The sequence below is a fragment of the Gekko japonicus genome, unplaced genomic scaffold (assembly GCF_001447785.1).
Source record: "Gekko japonicus isolate JY-2015 unplaced genomic scaffold, Gekko_japonicus_V1.1 scaffold2344, whole genome shotgun sequence".
Taxonomy (NCBI): domain Eukaryota; kingdom Metazoa; phylum Chordata; class Lepidosauria; order Squamata; family Gekkonidae; genus Gekko; species Gekko japonicus.
In genome coordinates, this window is record NW_015160903.1 from 135,045 (window position 1) to 148,196 (window position 13,152).

General features: G+C 43.5%; 1 protein-coding gene across 1 annotated transcript in view; it reads right to left on the reverse strand.

Annotated features, from left to right (window-relative positions):
* The window catches only part of LOC107121128 (dystrophin-like), a 230,112-nt gene that overhangs the window by 92,232 nt on the left and 124,728 nt on the right, over positions 1-13,152 (reverse strand). Inside the window, exon 6 of the mRNA XM_015423996.1 lies at positions 9,408-9,572. Within this exon, the coding sequence (XP_015279482.1) occupies positions 9,408-9,572 (165 nt within the window). The remainder of the gene's footprint in view (positions 1-9,407; positions 9,573-13,152) is intronic.

Sequence of the window (13,152 nt, forward strand, 5' to 3'; positions counted from 1 at the left end):
GACCAGATGTGCTGGCACCCCCAGGTCTTGTAGGGCTCTTCAGTTTGTCATGATCGACACAGTTGTAGGCTTTCTTGTAATTGATGAAGCATAAGTAGATAATCTTTTGATATTCATGAGATTTCTCCATGATCCAGTGCAGATTTGCTATATGGTCATGTGTGTCATGCCCTCTTTGAAAGCTGCTTGGACATCTGGTAATTCCCTTTCAAAGGCTGGTGCAAGGTGTTGTATAATTTAAGCTAATGTGAGGGATAAGAGTGATTGTGTGATAATTGGAGCAGTCTCTGGAGTCACCCTCTAATGGTAGTGGAATGAACACTAAGCATTTCCAGTCACTTTGTCATGTGTTTGTTTCCCAAATTTTCTGACACAGGGCTCTGATGATTGTGGGTGGTACAGGCCTCAGGAATTCCTGTTGGTATCTTACTCCACAAAAAATTCATCATATTTGACCAAACAGTTCTAAATTTTGTTGGAGGGGTTGTGGTTTTGTAGGCACTTTCAAGCACTGCTGGTGGAAGTGTAAAGATATTCAACAGTTTGGGGAACAGGTGCAAAAACACATTTTTCATATTACTAGTTACACAATCCCATAGAGATTAGAGCTAATGTTGCTCAGCCTCTGGTAAAAAGAACACAATCCCATAGAGATTAGAGCTAATGTTGCTCAGCCTCTGGTAAAAAGAACTTGCAACAATAATCTTTTCTGCCCCTTGACAGAATTTGAGTTTGCAATGCAATGCAGTATGAATTCTAATTGTCATCTTATTTCAAAATATATCCAGTTATATTGGGTATGGAATACAGATAATCTCTGTCTTATCAGAAATGGCACAACAGAAAATAAAACTACTGTGTAACAAAATGACACCACATCAAAGAACCTGTAAATGCTATAATAAAAAAACCCTCAGTACAACATGTCACACAATATATAACCAAAATACACCACCAACTCCAACTATTGTAGAAAAACAATGTCCAAAAAAGTAAGTCCAGTTAATGTAACAACTTGTTAAACCTCCAAATGTTATTGCAAAACAATGTCCAGAAAGATAAGTCCAATAAATGAAACGAAATAGTGATGAAAGGAATCCAAAACATTCAGCGGGACAACGCCTCCAAACACGACATGAGTATGAACAGTTTCCCAATTAGCTTCATGCATTTACTGGCTTCATAGTCGCATATCACTTGGAGCTTTATAAAAAGCACAGAACCTGGAACAATTGCCAGAGCCTCTCATTATCTATCAACATTAATGCTTTTGTAACGGGGACCTCCGTCTCCCACGTAAACTGGTTGAAGAATCAGAAATCAGAAAGTGGGAATCAGAAAGTTCTGGTGACAGGTACTAAATGAGGTGTTTTTGATTACTGGAATTAATGTACCATTGACGCCAGAAGTATTGTTTTTAAATTTATGGCTGGATTATTCTGTTCCAGTGGTTCGGAGAAAAATGATTGCTTTGCTCTTAGTAGCTGCAAAAATGACAATTGCTGATGGAAATACCTACAATTGTACTGTGGCATCGTAAGCTTTGGGATATATATCTGATAGGAAAAAATCACTTATGAGGTGGCCCAATTGAATCACATGCTTCTAGCTCTGATTTCGCGGAGGTGTGGGCATTATACTAGGTTATTTGGCAAAAATGGAAGTAGTTCCAAAAACTCTGGAAGCTTTAATTTCAATTTAAGGTTCTCATAACTAACATGTGGTAGTATTTGGGTGTTATATATATGGGGGTATTGCTGTTTTTAATAGATGTTGCATGCATTTTAATAGCTGTTGTATAAAGTTTTGGATGTTGTACTATTTTTAATTAATATTTTTGTTGTGGAATGTTTGCTGTATTAGTGTGATTGGTTTTTAAGCAATAGTAGTCGCATGGTGTACGATTCATTGTATTATAATCATATGTACTTAGCACTTAATGTGACCTTGTCCATGGGGTCGCGAAGAGTCGGACTCGACTGTGCGACTGAAGAACAACAACTTAGCACTATATTCTGATAATTTGTAAAATGCCAAAAAAGTGTAAAGTAAAAAAATTGTATTATAATATTTCATTTATACTCATTTATCCTTTCCTGTAAAAGTAGTCTGTTGTCAATTACCTATGTTGTGATAAATTGTATGTGCATAGTAATTAGCATATTAACATGATAAATGCTTCCCTTGTTCATCTCTGTAACATATTAAGGTCTTCCTTCTTGCCAAGTAGAAACTACTATGGAGTAAAAACAATTATAAACATTGAAAACAACTGACAATCCACAGAGTAAGACAGCTATTCTGTACATAAACAGGATAGGAAACAACACTATCAGCTTATTTTAAATCTGTATGACTCAAAAGGTTTTAATTAACCATAAATAACTTTCACTGATCCAGCCTTCTTCTGAGCTGAGATGTATGCCAGCTACAATTTTCTTAAAATATCTGATCTGCCTTACATGGTATAATTACTTGTAAAAATAATCACATCAGCTCATTTAGTACATTATTTGCAGGACTCTCTATATATTGGCCATATCATTTTTATGACATCATTTTCCACATATTTTTATTACAAGGCTAGTAAAGGAAAAGGCCTTTTAGTGTGGCAATATCTGGTGCATTCACAGGTACAATTAACACACATACTTCCTGATCATATATACATATATTCAAAAGTCATATGGAGCTTTATGGTACTTAATCCCATGTATACATAAAACTACAGCCTAAGCTTCCTTATTTTCATAGTATGCACAATTCAATGCACAATTCAATGTTGTATGACTGCATGAGCCACCACATGGTTTAGGGCACAAGAAATATGTTATTGAAAAATACAGTAGCTTGCATGCTTTGCAGCATCCATACACAAAGGGGAATTTTCTTATCTACCCTCTCCCACTTCTGTAACTCTGTGGGTTAATGGATTCTCAGGAGCAACAGGGTGTCGAAGTGGAGGGCTGAAGTGAGATGATCACTGAAAAAATGCTCTCCTTCTCTCCCATGAGTGGAAAAGGTTAGGATCTAAGCCTATGTGATAATGCAAGCACATTCTTGTGAGTTAAAAGTACATGAAAAATCCACCTTTGCTTTCAATTCAGAAATATGCCTAGGAGTGATTTTACGTGGCAGTTTCATTAGCATTAGCACAGGAAATTAACCAAAAAATATATATGTTAAAAACAGGTACTCCCTACAAGAACTTGCTGTCTGTGCTAGTCTTGCTAATGTGCATGTGTACATTTACTAAAGCAACAGTGACTTGAGTGGGCTCAGCTTGAGTAACCCTCCATACTACACTGTTGTGAATTATAAGCTTTGGTTACAGCAATGTTGACATTCTTTAATGACTTAATGAATGAACAAAGTTGAAAACAGAAGGGAAGAGGAAATATGTCATGGACTCTCAACAGCTATACTTACTGAGAACCACAACTGGAACTGAGGGAACTATATGTCCAAGATTCAATGTCAAAACTATTATGTTTTGTGTGAGACCAGGAAACATGACGTCACTAATTGAATTATAATTTTCTTATTAGAGGAATCAAGTTTAGATTTTTAAAAGTCAGAGGCATTATTTCCTTTAAAAATCTTTCAAATCTATTTACAATTGCTTGTACTACATCTGATACATGTAGAATAGTTCAGATATTATCACACATAAATCTCTAAAGAGTTTAGAGTTCCTTCTCATAAATCATTTTAAAATGGTAGCATAAAATAGATGATCAAAATGCAGTTTATATGCTGGGACCCTGACTCACCTGCTGGCCCCATTTATGGTCCTGCGCAGGGTGGAGAGCCAGTGGGGGAGATGGCGGCCATGGCCAGCCACATCTGTCAAGGAAGGATGGGCTGTGCAGACAGCTGGGGGGGGCTGCAAGGGCATGAAAATCAGGTCCACACCCTCCCAAGACAGCCTACGATGGGGCTGAATAGGGCCAGGGGAGGGGGGAGGGGCCATCAGGAGGTGAAAAACATGCAGTGTCATCCAGCCAGCTCACTTCACGATCACAGCAGGTTAGGTGCCTTGTCCCCAGGCCTGTCCTCATGTGTTCATCTGCTAACAACATTTTCAGCTCACCATGTGGCAGGTGTTCATAACAGTATCACAGATGCCTTGTCTCACCTTCAGGAGGAGAGGTTTCGCAGCCTGGTACCAAAGGCCAACTGCTACCCGGACCCATTTCCTGAGGAGCTCTGGGAGCTTGGGAATGTATTCCACTCAGTTGCCCCTTCAACCTTTTGCTCATATTGGCTGCGGCCTTCTTGGCTTTCTCCACATGTGCTGGGGGTCCAGATGCCAGGCTGGTATTGGATGAGTGAGTCCTCCGGTATATAGTCCACCTATGGGAACAGGGCTTTGCCCCCAGAAAGATGGCTACCATTTCATTCATCAGCAAAGCTTATGGCTTCACTGACGAATACAACAGCTTTCTGGTTCACAAGGTGGTGGAAGGATAGAGGAGGCTCTCCCCTAGAGCACTCAATCTGCATAGAACCTTGACATTCAGTACTCTGGAACAGCTGGTGCAGAAACTCCCGAGCCAGTACTCGTCTACCTTTGAGACCACTCTATTTGAGGCAGCATTTACCTTGGCCTTTTAACTAGTGACAAATTCTATGACAGATGCAGCTAATCACCCCCTGGGGTCTGAGATGTCTTGATTGGCACAACAGGGCTCTCCTTAACCATCAGGAGGTCTAAGACAAACCAGCAGGTGCAGGGGGCTCACCTGAAGCTGGGTCCTTTGGTGGGGGAGGTCTGTGCCTGGTGAAGGCTACTTAAGCTTTTCAAGTGGTGTGACCCCACAGGCCAGGTCCCTTCCTCATTCACAGGGACAGCTCTCTATTTATGAGCTATCAGTTTTCTGGGGTCCTGAGGAGGGGCTTAGCAGCTTTGGGCCTCCCTCCCAGTGAGTTTAGGTCCCATTCCCTTCATATTGGGGTGGCGACTATAGCTACCAATTTGTGGTGAGGGACATCAAACATTCAAACATTGGGAGATGGTGCTCTGAGGCATTCAAGACCTACATCAGGCTGCACCTGGCTGCTGATTTCTAACAATGTCTTATTCAGTTTCAGGAAAGTGGTGCAAGTTAGTCTGGATCTGTGGTCACAGCACTGGGCAGGAATATACATGGATTTATCAGGATGGGGTCAGGACCATGGCCTAGAAGAGGCACTGTGAATCACCTGGATTAGCACAAGAGGAATGAGATGGGACACACTACTGCCTATGGTCTGTCACTGCAGTGAGCGGTGCTAGCCCCCAGATGCATTGGTGATACAACTCAGCGAGAATGACCTGGGGACTGCATGGGTATTGACTTGGCACGCTAAGCCAAGGCAGATTTGTGGACACTATAGGAAGAGCTCCCAACCACGACCATCCTTTACTTGGACTGGCTGGAGTGGCACTCTTGGCTTGGGGCCAATTGCCCTGAACGAACCAACAGACTGGGAAAGTGACCAGCTAGCTGGGAAAGACAATGGAGGCCATGGACGGGGCAAAGAATTCAACATCCAGACATCTCTCACCGATTGTTTTAGCTGATTGTGTTCTCTTGTCTTAATGGGGGATGGATGTCTGGCTACATAGGGTTTGGGATGGCATGCAGACCTGGTTACAACTGTAGAAGCATTGGTGGGAACCGGGTGGGAGAATGCCCAGCTCTTTTGGTGATATCAGCATGGGGTTGAATCCATTTTAGGGAAACTGGCCTGTGTGTACATTTTCCCTGTGTGTGGGCCTCCCCTTAAGGGATCTTGGGGTGAGGGCTTTCAAGGGGCATGCCCAGCTTGGGGGCTGCCAGTGGGTTACCCTCACAATCAAGTGGTAGCAGAGACCACTTAATGGTGATTGTCCTTGTGGAATCTGACATTCGGCCATCCTATGGTTCTTCCCCACCCCAACAGATGGTCAGGGGTGGGGAGGGGTACATCAACTGGCAGGCGGGACAGTCAATGTGAGAATACGGTGTTCACATGCTGTGCCAAGGCTTCTTACAGCTGTAGTCAATAAAGTTGTGGTCATTTTATTCCAAAAGGTTGAAAGTGATTGTGTTTATTAGGAGTTCAGACTCTTCACCTTCACTGCCCTCTCCCCTCCCCTAGGTGCTAGGACTGCAAACTGATTGTTATGTACAGTGCTGAGGTAAATTGTAGATCTGGTTCCTGAGGTAAATTATTCTCCCCCTGCAGTAACTCATGCAAATGCCTTTAATTTAACAAAACAGGTTTATTGTCAATTCCAAAGAAGTATTCAAGCTAATTTTGATAGTCAGATATTATAACTTAATTGTGTCCCCCATAATTACAGGTAAGTTGGATGGTGGTTTCTGTTAGAGTGCTAGTGTCACAATACACACTCTGCCCTAATGAAACAGGAGTTTGCTTTTAAGGCTCAATAGATCCATTCCTTTTACTGCTACCTCTAACCTTAGAGATGAATGCCAGAAGTGTGGCCTTTAACTGTTAAGTCCTTACACTTCATCAGTCCAATTTACCATAGGACTCAACCCTGGAGACCAGATCAGCTTACTTCTGGATCTTACCCTGATCCAATACTTAAAGCCTAACACCCTATCTCCCTGAGATAACCTACCTTGCTTAACCCAAGAAATCAAAACCTGTATTATCCCTATTGTTACCTATTTGTGTCTCTTCATCTCTTTGCTTGCCAAGTCCTTTATGAAGTACTGACAACCTTTCTTTCTCTAAACCTCTCCTCCTTCAGAGGTTCCACAGCCTCCCATTGGTTGATGTCATTGGTAAATAGAATACTTCCCCTATAGACAATATTTGCTGTGAGGCCTGGAAGGCAGAACTAAAGGTTGTATATCACAAATATAATGTGAAACCATTATTTTATGTACAGTTAGTTGGGGAATCCAGATTCAGCATGCAAATAATCACTTAAATCACACTTTGGCCTTGAAAAATGCTGATTTTGATTGTCTTCACTCTGTAGCAAGGAAGGATAGAGCCAGGGAAAAGAACAGGAATAAGCCAGGACATCTGCATTCACAGATCCTGCAAAACACGATTTAAGACTAGCTGTGGGCATGCTCATAACTTCCCCCCCTTTATATGCTATGTTCATCCTGCAGATTCAAAAAATTACTTTATGTGTACTGTGACTGTAATCACACCTTTACAACAGGGACTAAGGAATAAATGTGATTTAGGTGATTTGCAGTAAGCATTAACAGCTATATTCAATTATTGTTATTCCATGTCTTACAAAGACTCTGTATAGTGGTGAATGTCATTTTTATTTATACATTACAGAAAGCAGGGGGAGCATTCTACAGATAAAATAATATTTGTGCAGCACATGGATAAACTTAGCAGGGGGATGAAAAATCAAAGTTTAAAGCATGTACTTGTTTGTTTTCATGAATTCTTCCCAAAGGCATTCAGTATCTGTTTTATTTTATTTAGTTCATTTGTACCCTGTTCTGCTCCCCAGTGGGGACCCAAAATGGCTTACAACATTATCCTTTCCTTCATGCTCCTGGAATAGGTTAGGAACAGGTTCAACTGAAAGTGTGTGACTAGCCCAAGGTCACTGTGAGGCAAAGCACTCTAGTTTCTCTCAAGGATTAACATGATTATTGAAAGAGTCTGGCCTGTAGGTGTTCATAATCTGGGCCTTCCTACAGTTACCATCCTTATCTCTTTCAAAGCCAGATTCAAAATGAGGTAAATGGTTAACTACAAGAACCCGTATTGGTCATACATAGGAAGGGGGGGAAATTAGGAATGGTTGCTAACAGCCTCTGGAAAGCTCCATCAAAGAGTACTATGATTGGAGCGTTAAAACCATCTGATCTCTGGGGGCAAAAGGCTATAATTAGGGTACAGAAAAGAGAGAAGTTATGCTAACTTTATGCTTGTGCTTTGATATGTCATGCTACATCATGATGGACAGCTATGTATAGAATGCTTTAGACCAGGGGTGTCAAACACGCAGCCCAGGGGCCCGATGAGGTCCCCGAAGGACTTCTATCAGGCCCACAGTGGAACTGGCTGTCTTCGGCTTCTTCTTCCAGTTCTGCTGCTGCTGTGTCATCATAGGTTTGCAGCTTACAGATACATACCTGAACAACATACTCAAGATTGAAACAGCACAGACATTTTGATGCAATAATTCAGAGCAAGAGGTGTCAGTTATCAGACACTGTTAAATAAGCAAAATATTGCGAGAGTGCTAATGTTTTAAGCATGTTTTTATTTTACGTTTTTAAAAAAACTTTGTGTTTGTGTCCTTTATAAAGTTTATATCTCCGCTACCTGACATTACGTTTTATGACACACATGACCCAGCCCAACAAGGTCTCATTTATGTCAGATCCGGCCCTCGTAACAAATGAGTTCAACACCCCTGCTTTAGACTATAGCTTGGACTCTTATGCTGCAAGAAGGTGAACCATCTAATGGCAGGTATTAAATTCATTAGATAGAAAGTTAGTTTTTAAAATTTCTTTGCTGCTGAGCAGTAGAGACTGTACTGCATAATGCTATTCTTTTTTTAAACTGTTCAATAAACATATATATATATATGCTTTATTTGTGTGCATTTAACCTCAAGGACCCATAGAGCTGGGTGCTGCTCTTTTAAAAATGAGTGGACACTCAGGTGGACCCAGGCTTGGGTTCTTGACAGTCATAATGCAAGTTTCCAAGGCAGAGCAGGGATTTGAACTGCATTCTGCCACATTCTACTCTGACACACTAACCATTACACCAATTGTGCATTTGCAGCTAAGTTCCTATGTATTTTCATATAGCCACAGTAATAACACTGAATATGACAAAAAATACTCTAGTATTGTAAGCTGGACAGCTATAGCACAAAGCAGTGAAAGTTAAGCACTGTGAAATCCTATTGTCTTCAAAGGGAATGAGGTAATATGGTCAGTGCACACACCCCAAAATCAAAGATTTCACATTGTTTAAACTCTACAGTACAATGCATCCGTATTTACATACGGTGAAGTCAATGTGAAATTTAAACAAGGTGAAATTTGACTACTTCATATCATAATCTCCACTCCATTTTAAACACATTTCCATTGCACCTATCCACCCAAATCTGAGTACTCATTTATGTTCAAATAAAGGGAAATATAATTACAAAAGCTCCTAGACAGATTAAGGCTGCATTAGTACAAGAAGCTGAGAACATTTGGAGGTCACAGAATAGGGCACAATATGGCCAAAGTGTCTCTGGACTTTTGTTAATCCTTTTTTCCTTTTTTCCAAAGCCCCATTTCCCTCCCCTTTTTTTGCCTTCTGCATCATTTACAACACTATTCCCATAGAAACACCACATCATCTGATCAACTGTACACACAAATGGCAACACTAAAAATAATTTTGAAAAGAATTACCTTAATGTCAAAAGCTCCAGGTTGTCCCACTTTACTATAAAGTTCCAACTGATCTTTGATAGGGGAAAGCCACAGTCTTAGTTGATTTAACTGTTGTTCAAACTGGACCAAGTTATTTAGCAGATGTTCTGTTTCTTTCTGTTTCTCAGGCAGATCTTTGGATACCTTAAAAATATCAGAATATATTCTGTAAGATACTTCTTATTAAATAATTAAGACAATACTGTAATTCTGGCAGACAGCAACATGCCAACATTTCTGTGGTCATGTGGCTGGCATGACTAAATGCCGAGGCGCATGGAACGCTGTTACCTTCCCACCAAAGTGGTACCTATTTATCTACTTGCAATTTCTTGCTTTTGAACTGCTAGGTTGGCAGGAGTTGGGGCCAGAGATGGGAGCTCACTCTGTCATGCGGCATTAGGGTCTCAAACTGCCAAACTACAGACCTTCCAGTCCGCAGCTCAGTGTCTTAACCACTGAGCCACTGAGGCCCCGTGTGGCTTATTTAGATCCCTCCAATTGAACCCAAATTTCTCCAACACTACAATACACATGGGTTTGGATCCAGTGATGCATGAGCAGAAATATAAATGGATTTATAGGTGTTCTGCTCACACAAGATGATTTACAACACATAGAGCTTTCCTCCCAGAAACTGTTTGCACATGATCTTGAACTAGCAGATATCCCAGTGAGGATACACTATGTTTGATTTCGTGAAAATGGCTAGTGCAGCCTTTTTTGTGTATGTTTCTCCTCACTCAAGAGCTCTAGCACAAGTGGAAATTTTGTCCTCAATCCAACCCAATATTTCTAATCTATTCTAAGGGGGGCACTTAGATGGGAGCAAATGGGGTGAGTGCTTAACCCTTTCATTCTAGGCCACTTTCTCTCTGCAACAGACTACCTGCCAACTGCTTTCCCCAGTGAAATATACTGGGTTCAGACACGTTGAGTGTTCAGTTCATAGTTAGTGATTTCAACTAAACTCTAAGACAACTCTAGCAGGACCAGAGCCCTGCTTAAATGCATACAAAATACACACCCAACGCCCACCCCCCCGCGTCACGGCGATAGGGTATTTACAAGATAACTACCGTTCAATAGGTCCCTTTCAGAATCCTAGTAGTCTATTGTTTAGGTGTTCAAGCTAGGTCAGTTCTCTGGTGCACTTTGAGCTTAATACATAACACCCCTCCCCCCAAGGTTCAAAAGCACATTAACAGAAAAAGTATTTTAAGTAGGCTGATTGGTGCCGTTCGAGGTTTGAATGGCGCAGCTCCATCTGTGGGGCCAGGGTCTCAGGATTGGAGGCCACCGGTGCAGCCAAGGTGTCAATGGGATGTAGCGGTGTTGGTGCAACTTTGGGGAAACTCATGGCCGTTTGCTCCAGCGCGTCGTCATGGGCTGGCTGCTTGCTGGCGGTTGTTCCCCCTCAAGCTCTGGTTCTGGTGGGCATGGCAGCTCCGCGTTGCACTCTTCTAACTCGGCGGGAAGTTGGCAGTGACAGAGCTGGTTAATGTGTTTCCACAGTACCTGGACGTCCTAGGTAGACACCTCATAGGAAAGGGGCCCTGTTACTCTGATGATCTTGGCGGGGATCCAGGATGGGCCACTGGAAAAGATTTGGGTGTAAACAGGGTTACCTGGGAAGAACCCACAGGGGGCTACTTGACTTTCAGTTGCCGGGTAGTTTTCTGGAGTGCGATCAGGGTGTAGCCTGTCTAGACTGCAGCTGGTGGAGGTGCTTGGTGTCACAGGGTGGCAAAAAAGAAATGCTACGAGCCGGTGATCCCAGTCTCCATGAATGATCTGCCGGAGGGACTCCTTTGTGACCCTTACTATCCTTTCTGCTTGGCTTTTGGTGGCTGGGTGGAAAGGCGCGGAACAGACATGCCAGATTGCATAGCAGCCCATAAATTCCTGGAACTCCCCTGAGGTGTTCCGTTGTCCGACACAATGGTGTCTGGAAGCCCGTGGGTGGAGAAGATGCACCAAAGGGTGCTGCCTTGGAAGAGGTGGAGGAGACTGGTACCACCTCCAGCCATTTGGTATAGGAGTCCACTAAGATAAAGAAAATCTGCCTCTGAAAGGGGCCCGCAAAGTCCATGTGTAGCCTGGACCAGGGTTTGTGGGTGGACTCCCACTGGTGCATCGGAGCCCTGGGGGGGGGTCTGGTTGGGTTTCCTGGCATGTCTGGCAGTGCCTAACACAGTCCTTGATCTCGCTGTCCATGCTGGGCCACCATACGTAGCTGCATGCCAGCGCCTTCATTCGCACGACCCCCGGGTGTGTTTTGTGAAGTATCACTAGTTCTTGTTAGCACAATAGTGTTGGTACCACCACCCGGCTTCCCAACAGCAGGCAGCCCTTATGTGCCAACAGTTCATCCCGGTGGGAGGAGAATGTGGTGAACTCCGGGCCCACCCAGCTTGTGGGCCATCCCCTCCCCACCCAGTCCAAAACACGGGAGAGGACACGGTCCCTGGCAGTGTGGTGGGACATGCTGAAAACCTGAAGAGGACAGTCAGGCAGGTCCTCAAGGAGCAGGATCTGATGTGCTGGAGCCAGGTCCAGGTCGCAGGAGGGCAGCAGCAGGCGGCTGAGGGCGTTGGTGTGACCCATCACCTTCCCAGGGCAATGGATGAGTGAATACTGGTAGCCAGCCAGGAAGATGGACCAGTGCAACACCCTGGGAGACAGCATCTCTGTCATTTGGCAATCCGGGGCCAGCATGTCCAGCAGTGACTTGTGGTCAGTCACGACGGTGAAGGGCCTCCCATAGAGGTAGTCATGGAATTTCTTGACTCCTGCCACGATCGCCAGCACCTCTTTGTCAATTTGTGCGTAGTTGCACTCGGCCGAAGACAAGGTGCGAGAATAGTAGGCTATGGGGACTTCCCTGCTGTCTGGGAGCTGGTGGCCAAGGACAGCTCCTACCCTGTACGAGGATGTGTCACAGGCAAGGATGACCAGAAGCATTTCATTGAAGTGAGCAAGGACGGCATTAGAAGTGAGCAGTTCTTTGATGGCCTGGTACGCGGTGGCTTGCTTCTGGCCCCAGATCCAAGGGGCTTTTTTTTGTCAAGGAGCCGGTGCAGAGGCTCCACGACTGTTATGGGGCAGGAAGGAGTGGTAAAAGTTCAACAGTCCCCAAAAGGCCTGGAGCTCTGGTTTGGACATGGGCGCCAGTGAATTAATGATGGCGTGGACCTTGTCCGACGTCGGATGGATGCCCTGTGCGTTGACAGAGACCTGGGCGAAATTCAGCTTGCTGAAGATCTTCACACCTGCCAGGGACGCCAGGACGTGGCTGACCACAAGGACTGGGTAAGCATGGTCCTGGAGGGCCTTATTAATCATGCACTTGTAGTCCATGCAGATTTGGACATCTCCATTGAGCTTTGCTGGGGTTATATAATAAACTCGTTTATAAAACAAATTCTCAATAATAATTTCTGAAGTAATGAACAAAACTAATTGGGGTGGTTGGCTATCTCTACTAAACCAAAAGGGAGCAAGTCAGGGTGTAGTCTCAGACCAATATTTGTGGATTTACAATCTATCTCTCCCTTATAATAAAAGAGTAGTGGGTGCCAAAATTCTAAAGTTGGCCCCTTTAGTGTATGGATGCTTGAACTGTCAGTCAGAAGACGCTGGCAGAAGACTGGCTGCTTTGTGCAGTCCCGCCCAGTGTTTCAAGGTCTTTTGCATATGGAAGCTGATTGGACTTCACTCCATT